Source organism: Macrobrachium nipponense, chromosome 29 (genome assembly GCF_015104395.2).
Source record: "Macrobrachium nipponense isolate FS-2020 chromosome 29, ASM1510439v2, whole genome shotgun sequence".
NCBI lineage: Eukaryota > Metazoa > Arthropoda > Malacostraca > Decapoda > Palaemonidae > Macrobrachium > Macrobrachium nipponense.
Genome location: NC_061092.1, coordinates 10,397,645 through 10,416,816, shown reverse-complemented (window position 1 = coordinate 10,416,816; position 19,172 = coordinate 10,397,645). Strand labels below are relative to the sequence as shown.

The following is a 19,172-nucleotide window of genomic DNA, read 5'->3' as shown; positions in this document are numbered from 1 at the left end:
TATGCAAACATTAAGGTTACATTTATTTCTGGCATACGGTTATTAAAGAAATTCAAAATGGTACTAATATAGACTGAAATCAATGAAAAGTGCTAGCAAAAACAAAAAAGCAGAAAAAAAATATATAATCCACTTATCCTTAGTCGTTCCTCTATGGTTTTTGGGAGCCAGATGTACGAAAACGTTAGAAACATTGGATGTATCTACTTTAGAAATATCTGTAATTTTTCGGGGTAATTTGGTTGCAAAAAAGGGATAATGTACATGATTTAAATTAGAATTTTTAAATAACAAATTAAAGTTGAACTAAATAACGAGTAAAGTAAAAATTTAGGGAATAAAACTTTGCAGTTTCGTCATCTGCTGCTCGTAACTGTGTTTGTGGCGCGCGCTCTCAAGAACCAGGAACAGCAACTTGTTTAAAGTGCAGTGTGGAGTGAATTGAGACCAAAATGTGTATAATAACAATCAAAATAAGCACTGTGGAGTTTCAGTTGTGATGGCAGTAAGGATAAAAACCACCGATTACAAGGTAAGAATGAATTCAGTTCAAACCATGACCCCGGGAATAAAAAGTTTCATGCTTTCAGTAATATAGGCAACAAAATGTTGTTTTATTGTGCTGATTACAACTGTAATCTTGAGTAAGATCAATAAACGTTACATATGTACGCTAACATTGTTCAAATGAGTGCTGGGAAGGCTGGGAAAGATGGTTGTCGTCACTGATCAGAACCTGTACATCCACACGGTAGCCGCCATATTGGATTTCAAAACTGCATTGAAAACATATTTTACGAAGAGCGTCACATGCTTATTTTAGTTCGTATGGGGCTTTCATATATCACATTATGTTGACGAAACTTCAATCTTTTGAATGGTATGCTTGGAGTTGTAATTGTATTCTTGTTTCACCATTTAAATATCGAGTGAATAAGGCCTGTCCACCGTGATAAGGGTTGGTAGTCGCTGGTGTTTCCCCCTAATATACCCCAGTGTCATACTAGTCAGATCTTTCTGACCGTAAAATAAGCCTGTAGTGTTAAATACAATGATGTATTGCATCCTACTTCCTAATTAAATAGGGTAAACAACCGACTGGACTGGCCAAGCCACTGACTACCGCATTTGTGGCCACCCTCCGAAAAAGTACTTTAACACGTCCTGACACCGCAGATCATGAGTTGTTGGTGGTGGAGAGGAAACAGCGGACGAGACCTACTCTCCTTTTGAAGTAAGTATTTTCTCCAAAGTTAGAAATTAAGGCCATATTTTAAGATTAAACAGAGGCTAATGAAGAGTGTGACCAAATGCAGTGCACACTACCCCCATGATGCTTTCGAAATTTGTACTTACAACTAAAAATGTTTCGGAGATTGACGCCATCTCGATGTTTGCGGAGTCACTTGTGTCAACAAACTTCCCATTTCTTGTGCTAAATTTGCACACCACTTGTACCCATAAACGCTGGGCACTTTCATCACAACAATATCTTGTAAACACCAGAGAAAAAATTCCAAACACCACTTTATCCAAGGGCAACTATCGGCATGTTCTTTGCGCTCTTCAATTGTTTATCAGTGTTGTCAATTGGTATGTGTTTACCCTCCAAACTGGGTATAAGACTTACACAAAACCGAGGAAATAAGTGAAATTAGCGTATCTATTTGTAGTATACATACATATTAAAGCAATTTTATCATTACTATGACAACTAGAATTCATGGAAAAAGTTTGTAAATGCATTGGCGTATGTGTGAAGCTTCACTGGATTGGCAACGATGAGTCATTTTGCCGTTGCGTCATCTGCTCGTAAGTACTTCAGAAATATCTGTAATTTTTCGGGGTTAATTTGGTTGCAAAAAAGGGATAGTAGACATGAATTAAATAAACATTTTGAAGTAACAGGGTAAATTTAAACTAAATAATGAGTAAAGTAAACAATTAAGGGAATAAGGCTTTGCACCTCATAAACAGTGTGTTCGTCTGCTGCCCGTAACTGTTTGTGGAGTGAGCGCTTAGGATCCATGAACCGCAACATGGTTCAAGTGCAATTTGGAGTGAATTAAGACCAAAATGTTTATAATTACAATCAAATAAGCACTGTGGAATTTCAGTTGTGATGGCAGTAAGGATAAAACCACCGATTACAAGGTAAAAATGAATTTCAGATCAAACCTTGACCCCGGGAATAAAATGTTTCAAACTTTCACTAATATAGGCAACAAAATGTTGTTTTATTGTGCTGATTACAACTGCAATTTTGAGTAAGATCCATAAATCTTACACATATACGCTAACATTGTTCAAATGAGTGCTGGGAAGGCTGGGAAAGATGGTGGATTGTATGTGGTTACGAACGGCAAGTCACGCGGCTGCCACATGTTGGATTTCAAAACTGCCTTGAAAACATAGTTTACGAAGAGCTCACATGCTTATTTTAGTTTGTATGGTGCTTTCATATATCACATTATGTTGAAGAAACTCCAATCTTTTGAGTGGTATGCTTAAAGTTGTAATTGTATTCTTGTTTCACCAATTAAATATTGAGTGAATAAGGCCGAGCCACGTGATGACGATGGATCGACTGCAGTTGTTTACCCTAACCTAGTCCGCTGGGTTGCACCGTCACCCCAGCCCAACCTAACCTGGTGTGCAGGGTCCTACATGAATCCCACAGCTTAACCAAGCCAAATTTATGCCGTCTTTAACCTCTCGTGAGTGTTAGAATGTATCTTAAGTTTATTGGCTTGAGGTTTGTCAAATTGGAGATGGAAAGAAGCAAGTTTATGATATTTCCAATTCAACATCATTAGTATTTCGTAGTCAATTTGTGACGTAAGTTTAAGGTATTACATCCAGCAGCACAAGGGTGATGGCTTGGTTGTAAAATGGGATTTAGTCCTAAGTAAATATTTAAGGTAACAAATGGGATGAAACTGTAAACATTAGGATAATTTTATATTTTAGAATTTTCTCTTGAAATATCTTTTGATGTTAGACATTTTTTTTTTTCCTGTTAAAACTTTGACTAAACTTACCTATATAAGATTTTCTTGTTTCTGTCGATACACAGAAGGCTTAAGCCATGGTAGGTTATAGCCTAGAAGCTTGAAATCTACAAGATACTTGTCACAAACTAACCTAAAGCTAGGCCATGGGCTTAAGACTACAGTACTACTACATAATTGACTCAAGGTCTGATTACAAAGTTAACCCTAGCTTTCTTAAATGCATGTTCTTGTAAACCTAGTGTGTAGTCCAAATGTCAACATTAGTCAACTTTAGAATGTTTTTGTGTGATTTTGATGTATTAGCCATTCATTTCCACATGATATGGCTGGTCAATATGGTACATCCACTTATGTCTCAGAAAAATAGAAGGCTACAGTAACCATGAGAAAGAATTTGAACCGGAATTTTACTTGAGCCACGTTTAAGAACTTTAAAGACAATTTGTTTTCTGGGCTCAGCTCGTGTCGCTTGCGCGAAATATCCTTTAATCTATTATTTCTAGGGTAAATGTACTAACACATACCAGAGAATAAAATAAAGAAAAAAAAGGTCAGTATGACTGACTCGCTCACCCTCTAGGAGGGCGTGTCGGTATGAACACTAGGCGAGTGAGACCACTACCACGAGCCAAATGCAATAGAAATCTCCCACTACACAAAACCCTCCAAGAGGGGAGCCGTCCCACAGAGGGAGCAAGCTCGTACTACTACTACACCATCCATGCTTGCGAACTGCTGCGCCTCTAGTGGCCATCCTTTTTCGTTAGCTCGCACGAATCACAAGTGCTATTTTTCTCTCTGTGTTATTTTCTGCCCTTTCTTCGGATTTTTCGATTAATGGAGCGTGCAGCTATTGCAGCAGCTAAGTTAAGTACTCAGTATTTACGGTTAGCGAGTTTTTTCCGTCCCACCCCGAGACGGTATTTGCCGTTTTTTAGGTATAGATACGTTCTCGGGGGCTGGAAGCATGGCAGCATGGTCCTGCCGCATGTTGGGTTCGTTCTTGGTCTTCCCATACCTAGAACATTCCCTTATTATTTTACGCTCTATTTTGATTATCCGCGTTATTACGTCTACTCAAGTTGATTACATATAATGTATTTCACCTTATGTAGGCTTTTTCTATCAGACCCTAGTCCAGGTTTCTTAGTATCGGCCCCTGACTAGCTTTGAGTGGTAGACTTGCCTTCGGGCTAGTCGCACACTCCTGGATTTTTCTCCTGCTATTTTTACCTTCTTTCTTTCATTTTTATTATATATTATATTTTTATGTTCTGATTGTTAGGTTAGTTGGCGTCTGGCTTAGCCTAGGTCCTGGCTCGTAGAGCCTAGTCTACCGTTGATCAGTTCGGTCGCTTCCTCATAGCTTCTCTCTGATCAGTTGGTTTTCGCCCTATGGGCCTATATGCTACCGCTTTTCAGTTCTGGTTGCTTCCCGATAGCTTCTCTCTGATCAGTTGGTTGGCCTAGGCTGGTTACCGTATCTTAGTTTACCGCTCGTGGTCACTACGTGATCACGATCACGAGTCAGCCAGGCGCCTGCCAGTCCCACCCCCTTCCCCTCCCCCTCTCCCGCTTCTCCCATAGAGTCGGGCGGGGGTGGGTCGGTCTGTCCTTGCTCGCCCAGCATGCCACGAGCCTGCCTCCCCTTCCCCTCCACCGGAGGGGCCTGGGAGTCCGACAGTCCCTGACTGGTTCCGACCTCTCGCTTCTCGGCTCGGTCGGCCGGGTGGTACGTTGTGGGGGGCTCTGGCCTTCCCCCCCACCCCCCCTCCGTTACTTCCTTGTCGCTCCGGGTTAGCGCGAGTCTGTATGTCATCTCGCCCTTCCCTCCTTACTAGAGCTCCTCCCTATCGGAGTCCTGATATCCAGCGGAAGGGTATAGTCCACCATAGTTGGACCGGAGCATACAATAGGTCTTTACTAAAAACCGTACCGTATTGCTGAGTTACTACACTCCGCTTTACTGGACCTAGTCCGGTTACTTGCATGTAGGTTTAAGTTATCTTAAGTTTATCTTAAGTTCTTAAAACCATCCCCACCCCTCCCTTAGTATTTACCGGATCTCTCCGGGATTATAGCCTATTCAGGCAATGCAGGGAGGGGTTATGCCCAAATTTTTCCGAGCTCCGCCACGTAACGGAGTTCTTTTTGTCCTTAGTCTGTAAGTGTTACCCCCTTTAAGATACTCATGTGTCTTCACTTACAGGCCACCAATTGTGAGCATTTCCGGGATGTTTCCGCTACACTTCAGGCCCCACCCCCTGTGGACCACGAAGTTTGCCGGTCCCCATGCTCCATGCGCGACTCCGCACGGGGACATCCAGGTTCTGGTACCATGAGAGTGTACCATATGTTACGATCTGGTGAGCCAGCTTTTGGTTTAAGGCGTAAGTATTCCATCTCCGCATGCCGCTCCGCTTCTTTTAGTCTTAAGTTTTCATCATTTACTTTAACTTAAGGCATCTAGTTTAAGTTATATCCTAAGTTTAGTTTTAAGTGGTTCTTAAATCTAAAATATATCCTCTCTTACAGGCTCGGCAGTAAGAGATACGGCATTGGCTACCCTGCGGCCTGGGTCGGAGGGTTTTGGCAAGAACGCCGCCAAGGGTCAGCCTACATACTGGAGAAGCGTTTAGCTTTGTTAATATTTCCCCGGAGGCAAGGCGACTGGGTACGTCGACCCGGGTTAGAGGCGGACCCCCTCTATTGCCTTTTATCCATCAACTGCTGGCGGCCTCCTTGACTGCAAACAAGACCAGGGATATCTCCACGGATGTCGCAACCCTGGATATAAATGTTGAACCTATGGTAGGTATAGACGACCTGTTGGTCGAGGTAAGTAATGCAGGTACCCCAAGGGGTCCCCCTTGGGAGTGACTGTTTCTTCTACCCTGCAACTTCACCATCCTTCCCAGGCTTTCACCGGTGATGAGTTATATACTCCTCCAGAGGCTTCGGTTAGGCCTAAGATCAAGTCTAAGCATATGACCTTGACTAAGACGTCATCGTCCTCGAAGAAGACGTCCTCGTCTTCTTCTTCGCGTAAGTCTCCGGCTCGTAATCCCGGCCCAGACAGGTCTTTTTAAAGGGTCTAGCTCCGGCTCCAAAGTCCTCAAAGAGTAAGCCTAAGGAGAAAAAATTCCCGCACCCCGCAGTATCACCAGTTTCCCACTTACCTTTTTGGTGCCTATTCAGAGTCTCCCCTCCACCTCCGCACGCAGCCTCCGGATCTGGACACCAATGCTGGCCTGTTGCAACAGGGTGGTTGGGCGAACTTGGTAGGCTCCCTTAAGACGAGTATGGAACATATGATATCTCGCCTGTCGGATAGGATAACTTCTCAGGATACTATTATAGCCGGCTAAGAGAAGCCCCTCTTGCCTCTCCCTCAACCTCTAACACTAGTGGATCTCAGCTTCCCCCGTATGACTCGCTGCCCGCTTTCTCCATGAACAATCCTTGGAGAGTAGCGTCATATGCTCCCTTCCAAGATGGTCTCCATCTCCATACCGGAGTTTGGAACTCGAAGAATAGAGGACTTCGAGTTCTACCCGGAAGGCCTACAGCCTCCCTTCATAGGCTACGCTAGGCTCACGCCTTCGGCTATGGTTAGAGATGACAGGGTACCAAAGGAGACAGTCCTCTATTCTCGGGACCAGGCCCAACGAGAATGGCTTAGATGTCTAGACGACATGGACTGTTCGAATACAAGATCCAACCATTCAAAAGTCCCGTTTACCATTTTCACGATGGACGAAGGTACCCCGCTCCTTTCCTTACCAAGATAGCGAGGTCGACATCTCAGCAGCTCAGAAAGGGGAACCCATGCCTCAGCTGAAAGAAGCAGACCCCACTTCTCCGTTGCTCCCGTCAATTGGAGAATTATGGGAGGACTTGCCTAACACTTTCACAGCTGCAAACTCAAACCTGACTGTGCTATGGAGCAGTTTGGTGAAAAGCTGCCCAGGCTCCCTGATAGTCTTATTCAAGCGGAGTTTGACTCGAAAACACGACTAGCCAGGTCAATCAACCTGATGGCTATGTCTGAGGTAGCAACCATGGCTTATGGTTCAGAACCAATTTTTTAAGCTTATGACCAAAGCCCTGACTCAAACGGTGCAGTCAGACATGTTCGAGTTGCCACTGCAGAACAAATTGCAGAAAGCATGTATTGCTAGAGGCAACCATTCGGCATGAACCGAATAGGTTACTTTCTTCTAACATCTGGGGCGCAGATCTCTTCCAGAGGCTATGGTAAAGGAAGTACAAGCAGAGGCTACGAGGTTGAACCAAAGCCTTAAGGACCGTTGGGGTCTTACGGCTAGGAGAAGGCAAGACTTGACACCAAAAGGTAAGGGACAAAGGAAACCTAGACGTTTCCAACCTTACAAAAGAAGCAGCCGCGCTTCCCTCAACAAGTTCCTACAGTGCCGTTAGTGCAGACAGCTCGCCCTCCACGTCTAAAGGTCAATCACAGCCTATTTATGTGATATCCCCTCAGCCTCAACCCTCCACCTCATACGCCATCTCTCCAGCTTACAATCCAGCCTTCGAGAGTCAAGCTTCTCAGAAGTATGGACCGCTCGAACAAGGGAGGCAGAGGTAAGCGGTCCTTTCGTGGGAGAGGATCGGGAGGGCCCCTTCAATAGGGGAAAGCACTTCAGAGGAGGGTCGAGGGGGTTACCAGAACCAATGAGGAAACTTCAGGTAGGAGGGAGGCTGTTTCACTTTCGCCACGGTGGAACTTCAGCCAGTGGGCTCAGAGCATAGTGTCAAAAGGGCTGGGTTGGAGCTGGTTGACGAACCCACCTCCAGCCAGACCTTTCCGTCAACTTCCTTCCAAGGAATTGACAGAGTACGCAGAGGACCTCCTTCAGAAAGGAGCTATAGTCAAAGTCAAGAGATTAAAATTTCAAGGTCGCTTGTTCAGCGTCCCAAAGAAAGGCTCAAACAAAAGAAGGGTAATCTTAGACTTGTCCCGCTTAAACTTAGCCATCCGCTGCGACAAGTTCAAGATGCTCACGATCTCACAGGTGCGGACCTTACTTCCCCGTGGGGCCGTCACCACCTCTATCGATCTTACAGACGCCTACTATCATATCCCTATTGCAAGACACTTCCGTCCGTATCTGGGATTCAAGATAGGAGACAGACGTTCTCCTTCAAGGTAGTCCCGTTCGGCTCAACGTGGCACCCAGGGTGTTCACGAGCTAGCGGAAGTAGTAGTGCAACAGCTCAGAGCTCAAGGGATTATGGTAGTAGCGTATCTCGACGATGGTTGATCTGGGCCCCATAGTCGAAGAATGCAACAAGGCCACACTGAAAGTGATCCAATTCCTAGAATATCTAGGATTCAAGATAAAAAACAGATCCAAGTCCAGACTCACCCCAGAGTCAAACTTTCAGTGGCTAGGCATTCAATGGAATCTATCCTCACACACTCTGTCGATTCCATCCACCAAAAGGAAAGAAATAGCGAAGTCAGTCAAGCAATTTCTAAGTCACAAACTAGCATCGAGGGAGAGCTCAGGAAAGAATCCTCGGCTCTCTCCAGTTTGCTTCAGTAACGAACATCTTAATGAAAGCCAAACTGAAAGATCTAACCAGGATCTGGCGCTCTCGAGCAAATGTCAGGTCCAGGGGACAAGCTATCCTCAGTACCTCTGGATTCTAAAGAAACCGGCTTCTGGACCGTGGGGCAAAAGTCAAGAATCTGTCAGTGTCAGTCCACCCTCTTCAGTTCCCTCCACCAGGGATTACCATCCACACAGACGCGTCCTTAAGCGGCTAGGGGAGGGTACTCCCAGGTCAAAAAAGGTGCAAGGAATTTGGTCACCCCAGTTCCGTCAGTTCCATATAAACGTACTGGAGGCAATGGCAGTCTTCTTGACTCTGAAAAGATTACGCCACCAAGGTACTCCCACATAAAGTAGTCTTGGACAGCGCCAGTGGTAGTACATTGCATAAACAGAGGAGGCTCCAAGTCACGTCATCTAAATCACGTCATGATAGCCATCTTCTCCCTGGCAGACAAATTCAGTTGGCATCTTCCTCCACCCACATAAGCTGGAGTAAGAAACGTCATAGCAGACACCCTATCCCGATCAGTACCCCTAGAGTCGGAATGGTCTCTAGACGAGAGTTCGTTCCAATGGATCCTTCAAAGAGCCCAGGGCTACAGGTGGATCTCTTCGCATCACAAGCGAACCACAAACTACCGTGTTATGTAGCCCCCAACCTGGACCTCTGGCTTACGCCACGGACGCCCTGGCTCTGGACTGGAACAACTGGGAGAAGATTTACGTCTTCCCTCCAGTGAATCTCCTTATGAAGGTCTTAGACAAACTCAGGACATTCAGAGGTCAAGTGGCTCTAGTAGCCCCAGACTGGCCGAAGAGCAATTGGTACCCCTGATCCTGGAACTGGGTCTTCGTCCCCTTCGGATCCCCAGTCCCAAGCTCTCCCAGTCAGTACAAACGAAGACTGTGTTCGCTTCCTCAGGGATTCTCAAAACCCTAACTTTATGGATTCATGAAGTTGTTTGCGGCAAAAAGAGATGCGAATATTGACCCTCAGAATATTCTTTTCCTGGAAATCCGATTAGGGATTCAACTTTGAGGCAGTATGATGCTGCCGTCAAAAAGTTAGCAATCTTCCTGAGAGAGTCAGATATCAGAATCATGACAGTTAATTCTGCTATATCCTTTTTCAGATCTTTATTTGAAAAGGGTTTAGCAGCTAGCACGATTACGACAAACAAGTCAGCATTGAAAAAGATATTTCAATTTGGATTTAACATAGACTGACAGATACCTATTTCTCGTCTATTCCTAAAGCATGTTGCTAGACTTAGGCCCTCTGTCAAGGCCTACGTCAGTTTCATGGTTCTTAAACGATGTTCTAAAAACTGGCTTCCGAAACCGATAATGACACATGCTCGTTATGATGCTCCTAAGAAAAACTCTGTTTTTATTAAGCCTAGCTTCAGGAGCAAGAATTTCCAGAAAAACTGTCGGCTTTATCCAGAGATCCCCGGATCATATTCAATTCCTTCCCACGGGGAAGGGGGAAGTGCTACTTTCTCCGGAAACGTAGCTTATTGCAAAGAATGAAGATCCTTTGATGGAGGTGGGAACCAAAAAAAAATTGGGAAGGTACTAACCCCTCCACAAGATGTTTTCCCTTTGTCCGGTTTCAAACCTTACGAGCCTTTCTATCCAGGGGACCTCCTCTTCCTCATCTGGGGCCCTCTTTAGGAGGGAAAAAGGTGGTACTTTATCCACTAAAGGCATGCAGGCAACAAAAAATCCTGTACTTTATCAAAACAAGCCAATCCTGACTCCTTTCCAAAAGCACATGATGTCAGGGCAGTAGCCACCTCAATTAATTACTTCCAAAAAAAAACAAATATGAATTTTGCTGATTTAAAGAAGTATACCGGATGGAAATCGCCGACAGTGTTCAAACGTCACTACCTTAAGTCCTTGGAAGCTCTGAAATTCCCAGCAGTAGCTAGCGGGTAACATAGTTTCCCCTGACTCTAGCTAGATTATAGTAGAAGATTCAGTCCTCCTTTCTACCTGCCTCACCCAACAGTTCGTCTATTCCTGCCTTGTTCATTAACATTTACTGTGTCTTAGCTGCTTTATGATTGTATAGTGCCACCCCTTTTGTCTGGTTAGGGACAACTCACATCTGATTACCATACTGATCTCATAGATGTTATCCCCTTATTTTTATGCTAGGGGATACATCATAATGCAATGGTTACGGGTGTGATATTAAGTCATATACATTCCTAAGATATTTTATTTTATCATTGATCAAATATTTATGTAAATTATACTAATTGCTATTTCTATTTTTGATACATGTTGTTACACAGATTTATTGTGATAGGTAATCATTGTACCTATTTGTATATATGTAAATTACCTTATATTATTAACATAATTAGATTTTAAGGGTAATTAAGCATAATTCTGATTTTGTTTTACTGTGTACTTGTATCTTTTTAGCAATTATATTCATTCTTTTATTTTGTATCTTTTATTGAGACCTATTTTGTTTTATTATATTTTATTTACTTTGTACAATCTTGTGCTGTTTCTCTGGTACGATTTCGCGCAAGCGACACGAGCTGAGCCCAGAAAAAGGATTTTGACGTAAGGAAAAATCTATTCTGGGCGATTGGCTCGTGTCGCCAGCGAAATACCCCCCTACCCATCCCTTCGCTCAAGATTGTCTGCTAACTTCAGGATGGCCACTAGAGGCGCAGCAGTCGCAAAGCATGGGATGGTGTAGTTAGTAGTACGAGATGCTCCCCCTCTGTGGGACGGCTCCCCTCTTGGAGGGTTTTGTAGTGGGAGATTTCTATTGGCATTTGGCTTTCGTGGTAAGTGGTCTCACTCGCCTAGTGTTCATACCGACACCCTCCTAGAGGGTGAGCGAGTCAGTCATACTGACCTTTTTCTTATTTTATTTATCTCTGGTATGTGTTAGTACATTTACCCTAGAAATAATAGATTAAAGGATATTTCGCTGGCGACACGAGCCAATCGCCCAGAAATAGATTTTTCCTTACGTCAAAATTCCTTTTTTTGGTTATAGTTAGAAACAGAAGCAAAGTGATTTTTAGTATGGAAGTATATAAGTATATGAAATAAAGAATATATAGTGCTGTTTTACAATGTTAGAGAAAGAATGAAAATAAAAGCACTTAAACACTAAAAATTAAAAAGGGAAAACACTAAAAATTAAAAAAGGAATATAAATGAAAATTATTAATAAATAAATGTAGAACACGTGGCATTTGGAACTTATTGGCTGACTTAAAAATTATACAGTAGCGTGAGTCTATCTTCACAGGATAATAAATATAGCATGATATTTTGTGAACCAGCCATTTCAAACATGGCCTAATATTATCATGATACGTATATGTATTGTGAGATATTCTACTTATTGATGTTTCAGTAAAATAACATATTTATAGGTGGACGTCAAAGAACTGCAAGGCATTCGCCTTGCCCGTAAAGAGAAATTACGTAAATACTCTCCATCTACAGTGTATCTTCAAGTACTTGGATCTGGAGCACCAGGAGCACCAAGGTCTCTCTATGTCTTCACTGAACAAGCAAGGTAAAAGATTCATATTATTATTTTGATAGCCTTAAATCACCAACTAATACATGCACAAGACTTAGAATTGACAATTTTTAGTATTGACATTGAAGCCAAATTTTGGATCCTGCAATTTAAACATGCTTATTTTTTCAGCAATAAAATTGCTTCATAGAGAAAAACAAACCTCATTCACAAGTCATGAAGTTCTGGTTTTTAAACTAATGTTATGCAGTACTTGTATTTTGTCAGTATTCTAGCAGTCTCCCTACCTGTTATTTAGACAACTCATGTTTCTTGCCATCTAAGTACTACTCCAGTGTTGCCAAGGTAGGAGAAATGTTCTTCCTTCTTCAAGGCTCTCTTTCCACTACAATGTGGACCCATTCATCTTCTGTAGTGTTAGTTTAAGCTTTACCTTTTGGTCACTGAGAATCCTTGATAACATTAACAGTATATTTTGTGATATGCACCTGATTAAGCTCATGTTGAAAATGTTGATATTGCAGGAACTATCAGAATAATTTAAGGAATTTGATGCTTATATTTGAGGTTATGTGTCTATACTGAATAATTACTTGAACAGATTGAGTATGAATATTTATATATCTGTGTTGGAGTTTAGGATTTTTAGGATTTTACTGTTAGAATGTAGCTTATTGCTGTTGTAATTTAAATACAGTACTAAATACAGTACTGAATTATATATATAAAGCACATAGATTTATTTTGACTGTTTCCTCACTGAGTTATATTAACTCTGTAGTGATTGGTACAGTACTTAATTTTTTGTAAACTTTTCTCTCACGATGCTTGGTTCGAATGACTTACTGGTATGTAAATGTTTTTAGGTTTCTCTTCAATTGTGGAGAGGGGTCACAAAGGCTTGCGTATGAACACAAGGTGAAGTTGGGAATGATGGAACATATTTTGATTACTCATAAATCATGGAGTAATGTTGGAGGCCTTCCCGGAATTCTTCTTACTCTTCAGGATACTGGTGTTCCAGAGATTAATCTCCATGGACCAGCTGGGATTGTGAGTACAACAAAAATGTAGATATTTGATGGTTAGCCATTTTTTCTAAAAAAAAATCATACTGCCTTATTACTAATTGGCCACAAATGAAATTAGACTTCCACATAACTTACATACTTGAATTCCAAGAAATAACTTCTAATGGGTCTGCTGTAATTGAGAATCAATGATTCCATATTCCTTTTCAAATAGCTGTGTGGATTTGTAGGCAGTTGTATTGTTCAGTTATTCACTCAGATGATTATAAAGGAGTTGTAAAATGGTCATTATTTGAAGGAGTTGATGATAAAAAGTATAGCACCAGGAATGGCTATTTTAGTGAATTACACAGAGTGATATCTTGTATTATATGTTTTTATGAAAAATATCTCATCAGAAACTACATAGGAGACTAAACAATTTAGCTATTACAGTAATGGTATGATTGTACGGGTTATGAGAGAAAAATTAAAAATACCTTGCATAATTTAGATGCAAAAATTGATGAAAGAAAAGAAAGCTATATTAGTGGGGAAAAAGCATAGAACCCTGAAAATACTAGAGATTAATACGAAAGTAAAAGAAATTTGAAGTTTTAGACACTGCAGGCTGGAAGGCAGCAGACGTAGACTGTGATAAGACATATTTCCATCTTGTCTTCTAGCACTTTTTTTATTTGTAAATAGTGTTTCTGAAAGTTTTGCAAGTCAATTTATAACTTTAATCCCAAATAATTTTTTCTAGGATAGAAAACTAATTACTGTTGTTTTTTTTCTGGTAGGAGTCTCTCTATTTTGGTACTAGACACTTCATCCGGTTTCGGGACTTGAACATCAATTACAGGCATTACGCTGAAAATAATGGCATCATTGGTGATGGCAATGATCCATTGAGTATTGAGGCTGTTCCTCTTTGGGCCAAAGATGAATCGTCAACTGGTGATAGCAGTGAGAAAGATCCCATGGATGAAAATGAGGAGGAAGGTAAGTACACACATATTTATGTATGCTTGTGAAGTCATAAATTGGTGGTCTACAAGTTCTTCTAAGATCATTTATAACTGTAGTGAACCAGTTAATTGGTAGTGATAGGTAACTACCATATAGGGAGAGTCACTTTGACCCAGATTTCCTGCTCTTGTTTCATGCCTTTGCTTACAGCTTTTAATTGTCTCATCTCTTCTTTGTTGCTTCTTTGTAGTTTTCAGACTATTTGCGCTATCACCAGTGAAATTATAAGGCTACAGTATCCATTTTCTTTGTAAATTTTTGTAAATTGACCAGTATATTACTGCAATCATGATGAATTACTCATGGCAGTAACATGGCACCTTTTTATAATGCTGTATTGTAGTCATAGAAGGGATAAAAAGTACCTGGCCCTAGCCATCTCAGTCAAAAACCAGGTTCATGAACTAATTCCAGTAGAAGGGCCCAGCTAATCATGAAGAAAGGACATAGGCGAACATGCAAACCAAATGGAATGTCAGGTGGATTATAAAGTAATCTGAAGAGATCGGTGAGTTATTTGTAGACTTCCAGCTTTACCAGTAGAATATGTTCCCCAGCAAAAGTAGCTAGGTGAGAAGGTTTTAAAGAGAGGTAATAAAAAGTTAATGACAAGAAAATAAATGTGTGCCAGATATAAACCTCTTACTTTTACTTTGATACCCCATTTTCTATCCTTCACAAATGGTATGCATCTAGGTTTATAAGCCTTGGAGAACAGATTGTTTAAGAGATGAGAAAGGGACTTCCCATGAGAGAGGTCTTGCCTATCATCCAAACATTACTTAGTTCATTTGAAGTTGTCATTCAGCATTCATTTTGTCTGCCAAGACTTGATGTACAAGTAGGTTTTTATCCATAAATGAAAAATAATTGTATTTGTATATTTTTAACTAATGTACTTCTTTTGTTTAGTTGAAGATTTGTTTGCACATGAGCAGCCTTGGTTGAAGAAGAATCCAAGTCTGGGAAGGGATAATTTGAGCTCAGAAGAAAGAAGGGAGAAGCTTGAAGAAAGCAAAAAATGTAAAAACCTCGCAGTTGCTTATATATGTAGACCCCCTCCAAAGGTAAGTTGTTTCATTCACTATATTTTATGTCTGTAGTATCAAATGTGTTCTAACACTATTCAAACGCACATACTTTAATATATAGCTGTGAGAAAAAAAGAACCTTTCCAGTTATCAGAACTACCACAAGGCATGAACAGTGATTGTAAGTGAGAATGATCTTTCCAAAGAGGGAAACACTTACCAAATTTGCTGAGAAACCTGCCACTGAATAATCACTTGACTTAACTTATATATCTGATTTTTATTTCATGGTCAATGCTGATATGTAGTAATTGGTTTGATTAAAAAAATTCTCTATCAGTCATAAAATTATGTATTATCAGTATTGTTTTAAAAAATTAGAATTTCTGTATTTTACTGAAAAATCATGATTAAAGGTGATGACTTTGATTTCAGTATCATTGTGGAATGCTGTATACCTTTCCTGTTGTCTAACCACTGCATATAAATATTTGATAATTAAAGTAACTAGAAGAGTCCGTAACCCTGTAAAATAAAGGGATTTTGACGGAGGAAAAATCTATTTTTGGGTGAGGAGCCGTGTCGCTCGGTGAAATGTCTCGTTAGCCATTTCTGATATATAAAACTAATGCTAAATATACCAGAGAATAAACCAAAGGGACTGACTGAGGTTACTACCCTCAGGCGAGCACTTTTTATAACTAAAAAATGTCGTGTATAAACCAGGAGCGAGTAAAAAACTGCCACATCTCCTTTACCCCACAGAAAGATCCTCGTCAACAATCTCTGAAACCTGAGGTGCCGTTACACAGGCCGCCTCCACGTATCCAACCCCCTCCTCCCCAGCGCCATCTACAACATCTATTGTTAGCAACCCACAGCTTGTACCACACTTGGTGGGAGATCAATGAATTAAAAAAGGGTGGGTTCACTGAGCGACACGGCTCCTCACCCAAAAATAGATTTTTCCTCCGTCAAAATCCCTTTTTTGGGATCAAGCCGTGTCGCTGGGTGAAATTTTACCAGAGAAATGGGCAAGCTGAAATAAAGAAATACTGTAACAAGGAAGGAAAACTAAACAAATTAGCTAGAAAAAGTAATTTTAATATATATATATAAACTTCCCCTCAAAGTACAACTTGTATTGTTATCAAAAGGGATTTCTCAAAACTTAAGTAGACTGAGAAAACTCAAAAATGGAATGTATACATAAATACGTACATGAGCTTACATGTAAAACTTAACGTTAAACATAGACCTTAACAATACTTTAATACATGGTACAAAATGATCTCTTTTAATCAAGCTAATACAATCTGCCCCGCTCATGCTTACAGAAGGCCCGAGGGAGAGGAAGGCAGGGTTGAACAACTAGGTGAGGCAGGCAAGTGGGAAAGAAAAGAGGAGGTATAAAAGAAAAAGGAAATTAAAAGTTTTCAGGAACTACTATACTTCCTGCAGCCACGGCAGGGAATTTAAGTGCATTAAGAGATTTAAGGTAGTGGCGTTTGAAAACTGCCGAAGATTTCCAACCAGTGTACTTTTTAAGAGCCTCAAAATTCATATGTTGAAAATAGTTAATAGAGGTAGCAATTGCCCGGACATCATGAACAAGGGGAAAAGAGTCAGGATCGGCTTGTTTAATAAAATAGAGAATTTGTTGTTTGATACCTCTCATAGTGATCGTTCCTCCTTTTTCTCTCATGAATAAGGGACCTGAGGACTTAAATGACATTCTATCTAAATAGGTCTTGAGAGCTTGAACTGGACAGAGAGAAGAGTCTTGGGGAAGAGGAACTATTGACCAAGGAGTCCATCTATCTTGTGGACTTTCATTCATGGCTAAAAAGGTCTTGTTTGGTGAAAGAAGAACATTACCATTAGGTTGGAAATCTATATGACCTGGATCTCTAGACAAGGCTGACAACTCAGAAATCCTTGCTCCTGAGGCTAAACTTAACAAAAACAACGTCTTCCTAAGTAGAATTGAATACTGACAGGAGTCATTATCAATACTGGAAGCTAGCCTCAACACTTCGTTTAGAGACCAGGAAACAGATTGAGGCCTATGTATTGGTCTCAATCTAGCGCAAGCTCTATGGATAGAGGAGAAATAGGAGCTTGTTAGATCTATCCCAAATCGTACCAAGAAAATCTTTTTAAGGGCAGATTTCATAGTGGTAATAGTTCCGGGAGCTAGGCCTTGATCAAACAAATCTTTAAAGAATGAAATTGCTAGATTAGTTGTCATTTCTTCCACTTCTTTTTCTTTCACAAATTTAACCAATTTCTTAAGAGCAGAGTCATACTGTTTAAGAGTAGAATCTCTCTTGTCAGATTCCAGGAAAGTAATGTTTTCCGGATCAATACCTGAATCATGCAGAGACGCAAACTTCATAACTCCATAAAGTTAGGGTTTGGAGAATGTTTGAGGAAGCGTATACTCTCTTGGTTTGTACTATTTGTGAAAGTTTTGGATTGGGGATCCGTCTGGGACGGGGCTTCAATTCCAATATTAGGGGGAACCAGTTGCTCTTCGGCCACCAGGGGGCTACCAATGCTATTTTCCCTCGATACGTCCTGAGCTTGTGAAGAACTTCCATCAGGAGGTTGACTGGTGGGAATAAATAAATCTTCTTCCAAAGATTCCAATCCAGAGACAATGCGTCTGTGGCAAATGCTAGAGGGTCCAGGTTGGGGGCCACATAGCAGTGAAGTTGATGATTCGATTCCGTGGCAAAAAGGTCTATTTGAAGACCCGGGACTTGCTTGGATACCCACTGAAACGACTTTGTGTCTAGAGTCCACTCTGACTCCAATGGGGATGTCCTTGACAGAGCATCTGCTACTACATTCCTGGCTCCTGCTAGATGTGTGGCTGATAGGTGCCATCAAAATTTCTGCGCTCGAGAGAAGATCGCAATCATCACATGATTTACGAACTTGGATTTGGAGCCCTTCCTGTTGATACAGTGAACAATTACTGCACTGTCGAGGACTAATCTGATATGAATCCCTTTCTTTGGGTTCATTCGTTTGAGAGTTAGGAAAACTGCCATGGCTTCTAACACGTTTATGTGAAATCTTTGGAAGGTCTTGGACCATTTTCCCTGAAACTTTTGAGTAGGGGAATGTCCTCCCCATCCACTTTGGGATGCATCTGTATGAATCACTAGATCCGGTTGTGGAAACTGAAGTGGTACTGATTTTGCTAAACTCTTGGCTGTAGACCAAGGTTTTAGACTCTTGCGTAAGAGCTGAGGAATTTTTGAAAGTTTGTCTCTTAAGTCTATATTGGCTCGACTTCTCCAAATTCTGTTGAAGTCTTTTAGTCTGGCTTTCAGTAACGGTTGAGTCACTGCTACAAACTGTAAGGAGCCCAGAATTCTTTCCTGAGCCCGTCTTGATGCTAGTTTGTTTCTTACAAACTGCCTTGTGGCTTTCGCAATCTGCTTGCACTTTTCCCAAGGAACTGAAAATTTGTGTGTTTGAAGGTCCCACTGAAGTCCCAACCATTGGAACTTGGAGCTGGGGGTCAGTCTTGACTTTTGAAGATTTATTTGAAATCCCAAATATTCCAGATATTCCATGACTTTGTGGGTTGATTTCAGACACTGCTGTTTGTTGGGGGCCCAAATTATCCAATCGTCCAGATATGCCGCCAATAGAATTCCCTGGCTCCGGAGTTCTTGGACCACTACGTCCGCTAACTTGGTGAAAATCCTGGGAGCAATATTGAGGCCGAATGGCATGACTCGGAAAGAGTAAGCCTCCTTTCCTGACCTGAATCCTAGGAACTGAGACAAGTTCCTTGCTATGGGCACATGATAACATGCATCGGTAAGATCTATAGAGGTGGTGACGGCTCCACGGGGAAGTAAGGTTCTTACTTGGGTCACAGTTAGCATGCGAAATTTGTTGCATACTATACTGGAATTGAGCCGTGAAAGATCTAGGATCACCCTCCTCTTGTC

General features: G+C 41.3%; 1 protein-coding gene across 1 annotated transcript in view; it reads left to right on the top strand.

Moving 5' to 3' along the window:
* The window catches only part of LOC135206114 (ribonuclease Z, mitochondrial-like), a 44,936-nt gene that overhangs the window by 11,341 nt on the left and 14,423 nt on the right, over window positions 1–19,172 (top strand). The window contains 4 exon segments of the mRNA XM_064237354.1: window positions 12,013–12,158; window positions 12,992–13,178; window positions 13,939–14,140; window positions 15,080–15,234. Coding sequence (XP_064093424.1) covers window positions 12,013–12,158; window positions 12,992–13,178; window positions 13,939–14,140; window positions 15,080–15,234 — 690 coding nt within the window.